The 14,516-nt window shown below is 54.5% G+C and overlaps 1 protein-coding gene across 4 annotated transcripts in view; it reads left to right on the top strand.

Moving 5' to 3' along the window:
• Positions 1-14,516, top strand: part of CDH23 (cadherin related 23) — a 422,351-nt gene that overhangs the window by 381,952 nt on the left and 25,883 nt on the right. For all 4 annotated transcript variants that reach the window (XM_077946644.1, XM_077946643.1, XM_077946642.1 and 1 more), the window contains 8 exons: positions 3,313-3,534; positions 3,823-3,942; positions 4,925-5,105; positions 9,918-10,051; positions 10,515-10,724; positions 11,255-11,362; positions 12,606-12,708; positions 13,945-14,070. In XM_077946644.1, coding sequence (XP_077802770.1) covers positions 3,313-3,534; positions 3,823-3,942; positions 4,925-5,105; positions 9,918-10,051; positions 10,515-10,724; positions 11,255-11,362; positions 12,606-12,708; positions 13,945-14,070 — 1,204 coding nt within the window. The remainder of the gene's footprint in view (positions 1-3,312; positions 3,535-3,822; positions 3,943-4,924; positions 5,106-9,917; positions 10,052-10,514; positions 10,725-11,254; positions 11,363-12,605; positions 12,709-13,944; positions 14,071-14,516) is intronic.

The following is a 14,516-nucleotide window of genomic DNA, read 5'->3' as shown; positions in this document are numbered from 1 at the left end:
GGAGCTGAGGTGATCGTGGCCAGGGATCAAAGGAGTGGAAGAGCACAGCCGTTTTACTCAGTTTACCCCAGTCTAGCTGAAGCTTCCAGGGGTTTTTCTGGCCCTTTAGGGATCTTGGGTTCATAGGTGACTCCTAGGCTGAGGGGCAGAGGACACCCAAAATCTGACTGGGTGAGGAACCAGGGTAACAGGACTGAATGGGAGCCAGGAGTTCTGGGGGCCTTGTGGGTGACCTGATCCAAGTCATGGGCTCTCTGGAGGCCCGTAGCCCTTGCTCTCAGGGCAGGAAAGGCTACAACAGATGAAGGCTGAGGCATCATGCTATTACTAAGTGACCTTGTGCAGGCCCAGTTCCTATGGAGCCAGGGAACTCCCCCAGGATGGGAGCTTCAGAGGCTGCCAGGACATAACCCAGGTCCTTGGGCATGCTCCTGGCCTTGTGACCCCACTTCGGGAGGCAGCCCAAGGCCCTTCCTGCTGGCACAGCGTGAGCTCCCTTCCACCAGGGGAGGTACAAAGCCAACTGAGATCAGGTGGACACTGGGCCATTCTCACCCTGACATCCTCTGGCACAGGTGAGGGTGGTCCCTTAAGGGCAAGACCCTAGAGCACCACCCCATCTCAACCCTTCCTGGACTGGCCTTGCTAAGGACACCCTTGAAACCAGACTCCCTCTGCCCCAGGGCCTAGCAGCTGGGGAGAACCTGGAATTAGAGAAAGGGGAGCAATTGCCCTGCCAAACCCTTCCGCAGGGGGCTAGAGCCTCTGAGCTGGGCCCAGTTCCCTCCCCCTTTTCACTTCCTTTCTCCCTGCCACACTGCCCACCACTAAGCCTCCTGGGGTTGCATCAGGGTGAGACAGGCATTGCCCAAGGACCATGGTCCAGAAACCTCAAGCGCTGTTTCCTCAACACCAGGATAGGACAGGAAGGGCTCAGCTTAGAGGGCCTTTGGAGCACTGACTTTCTCCTCCCTCCAGAGACCAGAAGAAATCAAACCCACCTTCCCTTCTCAAGCCCAGACCTGGTCTCAGAGCAGGAGGGGCTCCAAGGCACAACTCTGTTCAAACTCTTCACTCCCCTCCCCTGCAGCCTACACAATGGTTAGACCCACTTCCAGGGAATTTGGGAGGTGAGTTTGGGAAAGTGGGAAACGTCAGCATTCCCTCCCCAACAGGGAGGCTGGAATTCAGCCCCTTTCCTGCAAGGTGGTGCTCTTGTACTCTTGCCGGCAGGTAAGGGGACTCAGGAGGGTTCGAGGCTGGGCCCCTCACCAGTAGTGAGTACTCACAGCTGCCTGCAGGTCCTGCAGAGCCACAAGATGGACATGGTGGCTTTCCTTGACAGTCATCTTTATTTGAATATTTGGGGCCTCCACCACTATTTTTAAGGAAAACAAGCAGGAACAATGATAGAGAAGGATGTAAAATCCACATGAGCTTTCGAAGAGAACATGAGAGATTGCAAAGATAGTTCATTCTGGAGACAAATCATTTAGGCCAGTCCTCAGACTGTGCAAGTTCCCTCTCCAATCTGGTGGAAAAGTTTGAGAAATGTTAAAATAATGCATTTTCCCCCATTGCATGCTTGTTATTTTAAGATTCGTTGGAACCCTGCAACCCAAAGGAATGCCTCCCTAATGGTGGACTTTAGTCCACTTAGCTGATGACAGCAGACCAGAAACCCAGAACATCTGAGCTAGAAACAACTTTAGAAATCAAGCCAGGTCCTTTATTAAACAGACAGAAAAGGTCCAGAGAGGGGATGTGACCTGCCCAAGGCCACACAGCTCCTTTTCAAGGCTGCCAACCCTACCTGCTTTGGAAACCGTTTCAACAAACACCCAATACCCTCCACCCCCAAAATCCAGAGCTGCATCTCAGAGGAATCATTGCCTCCTCAGGGACAGTGACAGCCTTCTTGGGTCCAGATCCCCTGCCCATCTGTCCATCCTTCCATTGGTAGCTCCAGAGCCAGCCAGTCCCAAGGAAAAAACCATATGCAAATTGCCTACACTGAGTTGTCTATACCACCTGCTTTCTGTTCTCTGGCCTGGCAATGGCCTGGCAATGGCCTAGTCACATTCTCTCTACCCAGACACCTTTGCAGTGATTAACACCTTATTGTTTTATTTTAGTCACTCACTATGGTTTGTATTAGTTAGGGTCCTTGCAGGAAACAGATGGCACACTCAGAAAGGGTTCAGCTGAAGAGACTGTAAAACAGGGACTGTTTAGGAAGGCTGGTGAAGCACCCAGAGACTATCACCAACCACAGGAAGCCACTACCACTCATGAGTCCAAAGGGAAAGAAGAGGAAGTGATGTTCTGGAGCCCAGTGAAAACTGGTGCTATAAAAGGGGGACCCCTGTCTCCAAGCAGGAGAAACACAGCCATGGGCAGAACCGCAGTGGGGAATGGAGGGAGTGTGGAAGAAACACCCCCGCCTCTTTCTCCCTGTTGCTTTCATCCTCTGCCAGGGCCTCCCATTGGCCACGCCCAGCAGGAAGCTGGATAGCAAGAGAGCCAGGGTAAGGCAGTCAGTCCACAAGGGACATCTTCCCAGGTGGAGAAAGGCAGGCAGCGGGAGCAAGAACCATTTCTAGTTGATTCTTGAGTGCTGATTGCTGAGTTCTGATTAGCTGAATATTATTTGTGGTCCAGTTGACCCAAGCATTGGCAGAGATGGTAGATCACAGGAGAGTATGTTGTAGAAGCTGTTCTTGTAATGAATTTATGTTCTGTAGTCTTATTTTTCACAGGTCAAAAAATTCTGCTCCCGAAATTGCCACAAACCCAATGTCCTCCTTCTGAAAATGCTGAAAATATGTATTTCTTTCACTTACATGAGATGAAGCTTAAATAGGGCATTGGGTTGGGTGTCTCACATTCTTGCCTCTTGCAATCTGGCAGGACACCTAGGCTCAATAAGACACAGGCCCTGGTAAAGCTCTGAGCTGGGTTGACTACCAGGGTTCATACCATATGCCAGTCTTAATCACTAGAGCACTGTGCTGACAAGGATCCCAAGTTTGCATCTGGCCTCGGCAGTTCTGTGATTGATTAATTATGTCTGCTGGGGGGTCGCAGACATAGGAGTGGTGATGCAAGTGCCATCTAGGACAGAGCAGTTACCTTGCTTTGGCTTTGGGTGGAGCTTTTGAGCTTTCTTTCTCTGTCAGCCTGTGACTTCCCCCCTGCTTTCTTCTCCCTTGCCCAATCTGTGTGAGTCACATTGAGTTCAGCCCAGCCATCTGGATCCACCTCAGTCCCTCTGGCCACCTGACCAAGGACCTGACCCACTCTTTTCCACAGGCCACCACGCACGTGTACGTGACCATTGTGGATGAGAATGATAATGCGCCCATGTTCCAGCAGCCCCACTATGAGGTGCTGCTGGATGAGGGCCCAGACACGCTCAACACCAGCCTCATCACCATCCAGGCACTGGACCTGGACGAGGGTCCCAATGGCACAGTCATCTATGCCATCGTCGCAGGCAACATCATCAACACCTTCCGCATCGACAGACACATGGTCAGCAGCTGATGGCAGGATCAGGACAAGGGGGCGAAACCTCTCCAGGGACTGGCAAGGAGTTCAGTGACACTGTAGGGGGGTGGAGCAAAGATGCAGTCTAGGGGAAAGTGTGGGGGCACTCAGTGTGGGAGGATGAAAAGTTTGGTGGAGTGCAACCTGGGCTAGGGGGTAGCAGTGGTTCCTCATCATGGCTCCAATGTCAGGGCCTACTTCCCAAATTGGTCAGAGGGTGCCCCAGACCTACCACCCTTAGATCCATCCTTGTCCCTTCCATGTGTCCCCTAGGGTGTCATCAGTACTGCCAAAGAGCTGGACTACGAGATCAGCCACGGCCGCTACACCCTGATCGTCACTGCCACAGACCAGTGCCCCATCTTATCCCGCCGCCTCACCTCTACCACCACGGTGGGTGTGTGGGACACAGACCCAACTTGGGCTTGGAGGTGGGGGAAAGACAGGACCCAGAAAGCTCCAATGTGGGAACAGGTTAGGGGAAGATTGTCCTAGGAAAATGCGTAAGTCCAAGACTCCTGTCTTAATCTCAGCAACTCATTCAAACTTGCTGTGTGACTTTAAGGAGGTCACTGAACTTCCCTGTGTGGCTATATCTGTCAGACAGTTGACAATCCTGCCCTCCTCTCCTTCATAGGAAAACCATGAACTCTGGGTTTCAAGTCCCTGCTCTTCCACTTTCCAGCTGTGTGACCCTGGGCAAATTGCTTAACCTCCCTGCTTCCATTTCCTCATCTGTGAAAGGAGGACAATACAAACTATGTTGTAAGGAGTGAGAGGAGCAAATGAGACCTCGTAAGACAACCACAGTGCAGCAACAAATAGAAGTCTATAACAGTACTATTGTACTATTATTGTTATTTTTTAAGATAGATTTTCACTCTATCATCCAGGCTGGAGTGTAGTGGCTTGATCACAGCTCACTGCAGACTCGACCTCTTAGACTCAAGAGCAATCCTCCCACCTCAGCCTTCCAAGTAGCTGGGGCTACAGGCATGCACCACCATGCCCAGCTAATGTATTACTATTTTATTTTTTGTAGAGGTAGGGTCTTGCTATATTGCCCAGGCTGGCTCTGCCTCAGCCTCCCACAGTGCTGAGATTACGAGTGTGAACCACTGTGTCTGGCCAATAGCATTTTTATTAATATGATTACTATGCCCATAAAAGGCTTTAGCAATAATGATAACTCATCCACATGCATGGCTTAAAAGGCCCACCCATATCCGACATCCCATGTGATTCCTCCACGGGCCTCATGAGGCAGAATTGTGAGGTCCATTTCACAAAGGAAGGAACTGAGGCCCAGTGAGTGGTAGGCCCAGCACAAAGCTGGCTGGGGTGAGGCCCTGGCTAAGCTTTTCCACCATCTCAGGTGCTTGTGAATGTGAATGACATCAACGACAACATGCCTACCTTCCCCCGGCACTATGAGGGACCATTTGAAGTCACCGAGGGCCAGCCGGGGCCCAGAGTGTGGACCTTCCTGGCCCATGACCGAGACTCAGGCCCCAATGGGCAGGTGGAGTACAGCATCGTGGACGGAGACCCTCTGGGTGAGTGGGGCTTGTGCTGGGCAGTGGGGGGCATGCCACCCACAGGGTCTCACCTGTGCACCCACTCAGGGGAAGGTAAGAAGGGAGGTCTCAAGGCATTTGGCCCTACCACTGTGTGATTTTGTCCTCTCTGGGCCTCAGTTTCTCCATCTATGACAATGATGAAAATAATCTTCTCCCACCCCTTCTTCCCAGAGATGTGGTGAGAACACCCTATAATCCGGGAACAAGGGCTGGTGGTCTTGGAGGGACACAGACCCTTTTAAGAACATGATTTTAAAATGCCCTGTTTTATACCCAGAAGAAGGGCCCCAGGGCAGATGAGGGAAGCACATCCTTACAGTGTGTGCAGAACACAGCCCCCACCCTCAGGACCCCAAACCCACACACCAAGGGAGCGCCTGGCTTGCTCTGCACATCTCGTGGTCACCCATTCACAGCCCTCTCCTTAGATGAAGAGCAGAGTTTGCCCTGGCCTTGAGGGCAACTTCTCAAGTCCATTTTCACTCATTACTGTAGAGTGGGAATCCCAGACCCAAAGAGGCCAGCTAGGGTCAGGCAAGGAGGCTTCGTGGCAGATGGTGTAGGAAAGAATCAGGAGCGGTGGGGACTGCGCAGCCACAACTCAGCTCCTGCCAGTTGTAGCTGTGTCCAGATCCCAGCCTGGGAGTGCCTGGGCCCATGTTGAAAAGAAAAGCAGAAATCCAAATCTTCGTGAAACATCCTGATTTTTTAATTGATCATGTGGTAAATATTTATTGAGTACCTCCAGTGTGCCAGCCACGTTCCAAGAGCTGGCGATACCAAACAGATGCAAATCCCTGCGCCATAGAACATACATTCCGGTTGGAGGACATGGGCAATGAACCAACTGACTAAGTAGATAACTTAGTATGCTGGGAGGTGCTAAGGGCTATGGAGAAAAATAAAATCAAGCCGGAGGATGGGGAGTGTCAGGGTGAAGGCAGCAATTGTAGGTTGGCAAACACCTGAAGGAGGGCAAAGGTGGGTCAAGTGACATCTGGGGAAGAGCATTCCAGGCAGAGGAAACAGCAAGTGGAAAGGCCTTGAGATCGGAGCATGCCTGGGAGGTTCACAGAGAAGCAAAAAGGCCTGTGGCTGGGGGAGAGTTGAGCAAAGGGAAGTGTAGGAAGAACTGAGAGTGGAGAGGTAATGGGGCCAGATGTTGTTGGGCCTTGAGGGGCATCATGAGGGCATGGCTTTTGCTCTGAGGTGGGAGCCCTAAGAGGGCTTTGAGCAGAGGAGAGACATTATTTGACTTAGGTTTCAGCAGGACTACTCTGGCTCCTGCGCTCAGAACAGACTGGAGGGGTGAAGGAACAGGAGCAGGGAGGCCAGGTGGGAGCCTGCTGCAATCACTCAGGCTAGAAGGAGGTAGCTGGGACAGGGTGGTGGCATCAGAGGTGGAAAGAGGTGGCCACCTCTGGTGTAATTCAGAGGTGGAGTCAGTAGGATGTGCTAACTGATTGGCTGTGGGATGTGAGAGAAAGTCAAAGGTTCTGGCGTGAGCAGCCTGAAAGATGATGGCGTTGCCATTGACAGATGGAGGGCGGCTGCAGGAGGTCGTGGAGGGAAAGAAGGGTCGGTTCAAGATGTCAAGTAGGAGTTGTATATACAAGCCAGGAGTTCAGGAGAGAGGTCTGGGCTGGAGACGGGTATTTGGGAGTTGTCAGCATAGAGGTATTTAAATCCAGGAAACAAAGAGCAGTGTGAAGATCCAACAGTGAACCCAAAACTCGCTTGCAATTAAGAGGCTGGCAGAAAAAGCAACATCCTATTTGTGGAGGGCCCAAATGAGAGAATGAGAGCCCCTGCTTGCCAGAGCTTGTGGTGGGTAACTCTGTTCGGATGTGCTACCCTTTCAGGTCCCAAAATCTCCTCTCTGGCCAAGCACTAGGCCTTCCCATTTGGAAACCAGCAAGGCCCTTTCTCTTCTGCTGTTTTCAGAAACAGAGATTTTGTAATTTTATGAGAGTCCCTGGAGCGCAGGACGATGCCAGCACCTGGTGGAGAGGCAGGTGCTGGGCAGAAGGCTGAAGCCCCACCCCATGAGGGGCCCGCTCTGCACCCCAGCCTCAAGGCACAGAGCACAGTGCAGACCTCCATGCCGTGGCCTTTAAGTCACAAGCAAAACTTCCCGGGTTCAATCCACATGTAATTGGGATGAGCTTTAGGAATCTGGGACCTTGTAGGGGAGTCCTGGCAGACTAAGAGACAGACCCCCAAAGGAGTGAGAGATGTCTAGGAGTTTCCTAAGGCTGACCTGGGTGGGAGGCTTCCTCCCCCAAGGAAGGAAGAGTAGACATTTAGAACCCAAAGATAACTTTGGAGTCACTGAGCGCCACCCGCATCTCACAAATGATCAATGAAGGCTGAGAGAGGTGAGGAAGGCCTGATGGTGCTGTCGACATGAGTCATGACATCCATTTCCCACATCTCCTCCCACCTCGGGGTTCATGTTGGTCACTGAAAGGTTGACAGATGCTACAGTCAGCGCCACTGTCTGGGGAGAGCTGGTTTCACAGTGCACCACTGCGTGGAGGGACGTGCCTGGGACCCCATCTTAAAGGTCGCCTTCCCAACACTGCAGCCTGAGGCTGGAAGGCTGCTTTCTATAGGGAGACAGATGCCAGATTTCTGGGCACTTACCAGCCCCACTGAGCCCTGAGGAGGAGCTGTGTGCTCAAAGAAGAGCTTGGAGACAGGCCACGTGCACTTGAGCCTTTCCCTCGAGCCCCAGCCTTCTCAGTTGCCCTTTCTGGTCACGCCCATTCCTTGGACCCCTTTCCTACATCCTTATCCTCCCTAAAAGCTCCCCATTCCTTCAGAGGCCTGCCTGGGCTCCCTTTTGGGATCAGCACACACAAGGTGGGCCAGGCTTTGTCCAGTACCAGCACAACCCCACGGTGGCATCTCTCTATTAGCCCGTTTTTCAGATGAGAACATCAAGGCAAGGCTCAGTAACATGCCCAAGGGCACACAGGCATGAAGTCCAGATGCAGACCTAGATATGATTGGATCAAAAGCCTATGCTTTTAACCTCCTGTCTCCAGAAGTTGTGGAGGGATGGGGAAGTCTGGCCCCGGAGCAAGCTGCCGAGGAGGAGAATTTGCACAGGGGAACTAGGCTGGCCCTGCCTCTGGTCCCTTGGGCCTGCCTCCCTGAGCCTTCAAGGGAGTGGTGATGGTGTCTCCTCCTGGCTTTGGAAGGAGAGCAGGAGGCCCTCTGCCTGCATATGACCAGGGCTTGAGACAGGGCTGGGAAACCCCTAGAAAGGGAATCCCCAATTCTTTGGAGACCTTGGGGTGTTAGGCTCAGGAAATCCTGCTTTAAGCAGCTTCCGCCCCCCAGGCAGGGTGAAGCCCACTGGATGGGAAGAGCCTGGGAGCGGAAGGGCTGGTGGGAAATTCCAGCTGCAGGTGGGACTGGGAGGGGCTGTTTTTGTAAATCAGAGTATTAGGAGCTGGGGACAGGGAATTGTGAGTAGGATGTGAAGAGGCAGGCAGAGAAAACTGTGGGGGAGCCTGGTCCCCTGTCCTTGTCTTGTCCTGTGTGCTGTGTGTCCTGGAGCAAGTCAGTGCCCCACTCTGGGCCCTTTCCACCAAGTGTTCAAAGGGAAAGTGAAGGAGGTAACTAACCTTCTCTCCCTTCCATTTCCTGGGGGAATGCCGAGAGGTGGCCTCTCTTCTGCAGGCTCTCCCAGCTCCCTAGCTCCCATCCCCCCAACTTTCTTCCTGTCAGAGCCACAGCCCCCACCATTCTTGCCTCTCCAACTGGGCTTGCGCTTGCTCACTGGTTTCCTTCCCTCTGCCTCTTCCCTCCACCCTCCTTGTTCTCACCCCTCCCCGGTCGGCTCTGAGTATGCTGTCTGGAAAGAACACAAGTCCTGTATGAGGCAATGGGTTAAGACCCAGAGCACTGGGTTTGAATCCTGGTCTGTCATTCAGTTGCTGTAGGAGTGCAGGCAGGTGGCAACCCTTCCCTGGGCTCCTGGTTCATTTTCCAAAGGACACAAGGGACTGGACAGTCTCTGGGCTGCCTTCCGGGTCAGCATCTGAGAATCTCAGGTTCTTGCTCTGTACTCTCAGACATCAGGCCCTGAAACCCAGTCAAGAAAAGGACTCTGGGGCCACAGGGCCAGTGAGGCTCTTCAGAAATGTCAAGGAAAGGAAATCAGGGTCACCACAGGCATAGGGAACCCACTCTGCACTCCAACTATAGTTCAATATGGGGACTGAATAGAGGGCATTGTGGGCTCCCCTGCCCCTCATCCGTCCCCTTCTGCCTGCCCAGTGCCTGCACATTCACCATTAGCAAAGCATTGCTTTGTGGTCAGCTCTGCCCTTCCCAATATCCTTTTTCACAAGCCATGGCTTGTGGGACGGATCATACATCGCAAAGCGCCTGATGCTTTCATTGATCGAGTGTGCTTAGACAGGGGGCGCCAGTGTAGCAGGGAGCCCCCACTTTTTCAACATAACCATCTTACTCAGGTCAGTCTCTGGCCTGCCTGTGGCCCAGGGTGGGAGGCTGCTTGGTCTGGCACCTGGGGGGCATGAGTGGCCCGCATCCACCTTCACCTCTTGTGGTGATCTGTTACCATCCACCTGCACATCTCAGTCCTTGCAGTTCCCATGAGGATCTGAAGTTGGGGTCACTGGAGGACCCAGGCCCCAGCTGTCCCCCATCTCTGATGAATGAGGCTTGCTAGAGGAAGCAGGAGGAGTCCTGGGGTCTCTGCAGTTCCTGCCAATGCCCGACTAACTCGGGCCTCTCCTGGGTGGCACCCAGGGGAGTTTGTGATCTCTCCTGTGGAGGGGGTGCTGAGGGTCCGGAAGGACGTGGAGCTGGACCGGGAGACCATCGCTTTCTACAACCTGACCATCTGTGCCCGTGACCGGGGGGTGCCCCCACTCAGCTCCACAGTGAGTCTGGGGGCCCCACCCACTGGCTTCACCTCGCTGCCCCTGTACTTGCCACAGAGATTCTTGTAAACATTGTTACCCTTGTGCCAAGAGAGGCCACAGGCTGCCCTGGAGCCAGGCCAGGCCTGCCCCTGGTGCCCTTAACAGACCTCTCACCGCACCCAGCACCTCTCTGGGGATACTGCCTTTCAGCGCCCCCTCTGCACCCACCCCTGCCCCATCACTCCATCACTGCCCCTCCTCTGCCTCTGCCTTTCCTGCTTCCCTCATCATCCTCTTTTCATCTTCTTGCCTTTTTAATGTTCTTTTTCTTCTTTCTTCCTCTCCCCATTTCTCTTTCTTCTCCATGACCAACTGCGCCCTCCCTCCCTCCATGCTGCCCTTGGCGAACCTCCTCCTCGGTTGCCATGCGCAATATCCCTCGCTCTTCCTCCCCTCCCTCCTCCTCCTCTGACTGGCCCAGATGCTGGTGGGGATCCGGGTGCTAGACATCAACGACAACGACCCTGTGCTGCTGAACCTGCCCATGAACATCACCATCAGTGAGAACAGCCCTGTCTCCAGCTTTGTCGCCCACGTCCTGGCCAGCGACGCTGACAGCGGCTGCAATGCACGCCTCACCTTCAACATCACTGCGGGCAACCGCGAGCGGGCCTTCTTCATCAATGCCACGGTAGGGCCAAGACTGACCCCAGGGAGCTTCCCAGGGTTTCCAGTGAAAAAGAGGACCCTGCCCTAGAGGCTTTTCTGCTGCCACCGTGTGGGCTCCACCAGGCTCCCGTTCCTCCACTGGGATGAGGACATCTCTGTGGGAAACATGGAATCTTGGATTCCCCAGTGAACCATCTCTGGAGTCCACCTAGAGCCAACCCTGAGGCTTATCATGTGCAGAGATGGGGCCAGAGCCTGTGGGACCACTTGGTTTAATCAAGACGCACCAAAGTTCTCACTTAACCTCTTGAGGTGTCTGTAGCTGGCCAACAACACCATGGGGTCTTCAGAGGGCCATCCCTTAGAAGCAGCAAGGCCTGGGCATCAGTGGGTCACTCTCGCCCTGGTGAGACCCTGCCAGCCCACATTTTTGATCTTCTAGACCATCTCTTAGGCAATTTAGGGAGGCCAGGCAGAGCAGTTGGCATCTGTGGGCCAGAGCAGAAAGCAGGAAACAGGTCTCCATGCAGCTCACCACCCTCCACATCCCAGACAGGGATCGTCACTGTGAACCGGCCCCTGGACCGTGAGCGGATTCCAGAGTACAAGCTGACCATTTCTGTGAAGGACAACCCGGAGAACCCACGCATAGCCAGGAGGGTGAGACTGGAGGGCACTGGTGGGAGTGGGGCTGGGAGCTGGCGGTGCGTGGAGAGAGAACACATCACCCCTCCTGCAGGCAGCACGGCCAGGCTTAGATGCGCAGGCTTTGGAGTGAGCACCTGCTGGGTTCAAATCCCAGTTCTCCCCTTCAGTAGGTGCATGGTTTCGGTGAGTTAAGTCCTCTTGGCCTCCATTTCTCTTCTGCAAAATGAAGATCACACCTACCCCAAAGTTGTGGAAAGGATGAAGGAGCCAATATACGTGAAAGCCTCAGCACAGTGCCTGGCACGTGACAAACACTCAGTGAACATCAACTATCATTGTTTCCGCCCCAAACCGCTGATACCTGGACACACACTGCATTTGTGCATGGAGCACATGTGCCTGCATGCACCCACAAGCATGCTCTGAGGTCCTCGAAGGGCTGCGTTTTCCAGGTGGCTCTCCCCTCAAAAGCCAAAGAAATGAGCTCTTGATTAAAGGGAGGTGGATGTTACAAAGCAAACAGTCCCTTTGGGTTGGGGATCAGCTCTGTCCTTCCAGCTCATGAATCTGTAGTAGATCCCTAGCCAGGAGCTTTCGGGCCCAGTTCATCTCAGCTCTGCCCCTGACTAGCTGTGTGGCTCAGTCAAGGTACCACTCTCTCTGGGCCTCAGTTTCCCTATCTGTGTAGCCAGAGGAGACATCAGGCTGGAGAAATTCATAAGCTATATGCGCCTCCCATGTAGTACTCCTCTGCTTGCTTTCTACTCCCTTTTTTTTTTTTTTTTTTTGGAAACGGAGTCTCCCTCTGTCACCCAGGCTGAGTGCAGTGGAGTGATCTCGGCTCACTGCAAGCTCTGCCTCCTGGGTTCACGCCATTCTCCCGCCTCAGTCTCCCGAGTAGCTGAGACTGCAGGCGCCCGCCACCACACCCAGCTAACTTTTTGTATTTTCAGTAGAGATGGGGTTTCACCATGTTAGCCAGGATGGTCTCGATCTCCTGACCCCGTGATCTGCCCGCCTCGGCCTCCCAAAATGCTGGGATTACAGGCATGAGCCACCGCGCCCGGCTGCATTTTTTCATGTTTCTTCCCCCCTTGTATGTCTTCTTTTGAAAAATGTGAGTTCATGTTGGTGTGGGCTTTTCTGATCATCCACCTCTGTGCCCTGATCCCCCACCTCCCAACCCTCCTCCCACCTGGGTAGGGGGTACTTTGCTGAGCATGGCCTACAACCTGCCCCATTCTGCCCCTTGCAGGATTATGACTTGCTTCTGATCTTCCTTTCTGATGAGAATGACAACCACCCCCTCTTCACTAAAAGCACCTACCAGGCAGAGGTGATGGAAAACTCTCCCGCTGGTAGGTGCTGGGCCCGCCTGGGAGCTCCTGCTGTTGCCAGGCACCACTGGGGCCTGTGGTGCCTGAGGACCTCCCTTAAGCCTGATGGAGTAGCTGAACATAGGCCCTAGTGGATGCGGGAGGGGAAGGATGGTCTCAACTTCAGGGGATGATGGGCTGGGGCTGCCGGGCCTCCCACGAGCACCAAAGAGACGACAGGTCTGGTTGGAAGAGACAGTCGTGGTCATTGTTCCCCAGGGTGGTCTGAGAGCTACCCCACCATCCCTCAAGAAGGGCATTTAAGGTGTGAGGACTACCTAGGAGGGGTGTGGGCCCACCCCTCACTGCTCCCTCCACCCCAGAAGTGCTGGGCATCCCAGGGGCTTCTGGAAGTCCTGGGGAGCGTCTATAATCAGAAGTGGGAGGTCAGGGGGTCCTAGGCAGGCCAGTGTAGCCCTCTCCCGCATGCACTGACCAGCCTCACCTTCCTTCAGAGGGACAAAATCTCCTCTTTGATGTCCCCTGAGGTGTTATCTGCACTCCTCCAGTCTCCCCAGCCCCTGCTCATCTCTGGCTGGGCGTCCCCCCTAGGTGAATTTCGTTCTCAAACCTGTCTGTGTGTATGCTCACACATGTGCCCGTGTGTGTCCATACCAAGGCATGTGCGTGGGGTTACACGTGTGCACAGACACACATAGGCACATGGGTGCCCACCGATACTCTCGTATGCAGACATGCCCACCTGCAGAGGCACACGAGCGCACAACCAGGGATTCCCAGGCTTGTGCGTGCTTCTGGGCAAGTGCCTGTGGCCACGTGAACACAGAACTTGACACACACGTTTGGATTTTTCTAGTCATGTATGGCCAGACCCCCAAAGGTAGAGCATTGTGTGCACACATGTGTGGACAGGCGAGACCCACACACGGGGAGGGGATGTCAGAGAGCCCCAGACCCTCCCGAGGAGCGGCCTGCCTCAAAGGCTGCTGGGAAGGGAGGTGTGGTTCTGGGCAGCTGGGGCCTTGCTCACCACTCTCACGTTTTCTCCCCAGCAGGGCTTTGAGGCCGCTCCCCAGGCATCTGCGTTCAGTCTGCCAAGGCTGCCGCAGGCCCGCCCCCAGGGCCTCCCCACCCTGTCCACCTCACCTCCCTCCCCTCTCATCCATCGTCAGCCATGGCTCACCGGGGCAGGGCAGGGGAGGTGGGAGGGCAGGGGGCTGGGTTGGTCTTGTGGTGACCCCTCTCCCTCTGGCCCAGGGACCCCTCTCACGGTCCTCAATGGGCCCATCCTGGCCCTGGATGCAGACGAAGACATCTACGCCGTGGTGACCTACCAACTGCTGGGCGCCCAGAGTGGCCTCTTTGACATCAACAGCAGCACCGGTGAGGCCTCTGTGCCACCCAGCACTCCCAGCCTGACTCTGGGGTGGGGATGGCCCCACTGCTGGATTGAGGGCCTCCGTTCTCAGTGCTGGACCCAGGCTGTCCATGGAGACCCCATTTTTCACAGCCCAGAGTCCCCATCTTGCAGCTGGGTTATATCACCCAGTGGCCTGGCAGGGGGACCTGGGAAGAGGCTTGGAGACAATACACAGGACCTGTTGGTGCACAAACTCTCAGCCTAGACCAGGAGCCCCCCAGCCCCCTCCCATCATCTCCCCATGTGCAGGCCAGAGGCTCAGGCCCCTAGTCCAGCAGAAGTAGCCAGAGCACCTTTCCCGTCCTCCAACCAGACCATGTCACATCAGTCTGGTCCTGGACAGGAGGCTGCTTTGGTGACAAGTGCCAACAGAAAAGCAACAGAGAAGGTCAACCCTGTGCCCTGGGTC

This window comes from Macaca mulatta, chromosome 9 (assembly GCF_049350105.2).
Source record: "Macaca mulatta isolate MMU2019108-1 chromosome 9, T2T-MMU8v2.0, whole genome shotgun sequence".
Lineage (NCBI taxonomy): Eukaryota > Metazoa > Chordata > Mammalia > Primates > Cercopithecidae > Macaca > Macaca mulatta.
The sequence above is the reverse complement of the archived record's forward strand: the minus strand, read 5'-3'. Positions and strand labels throughout refer to the sequence as shown.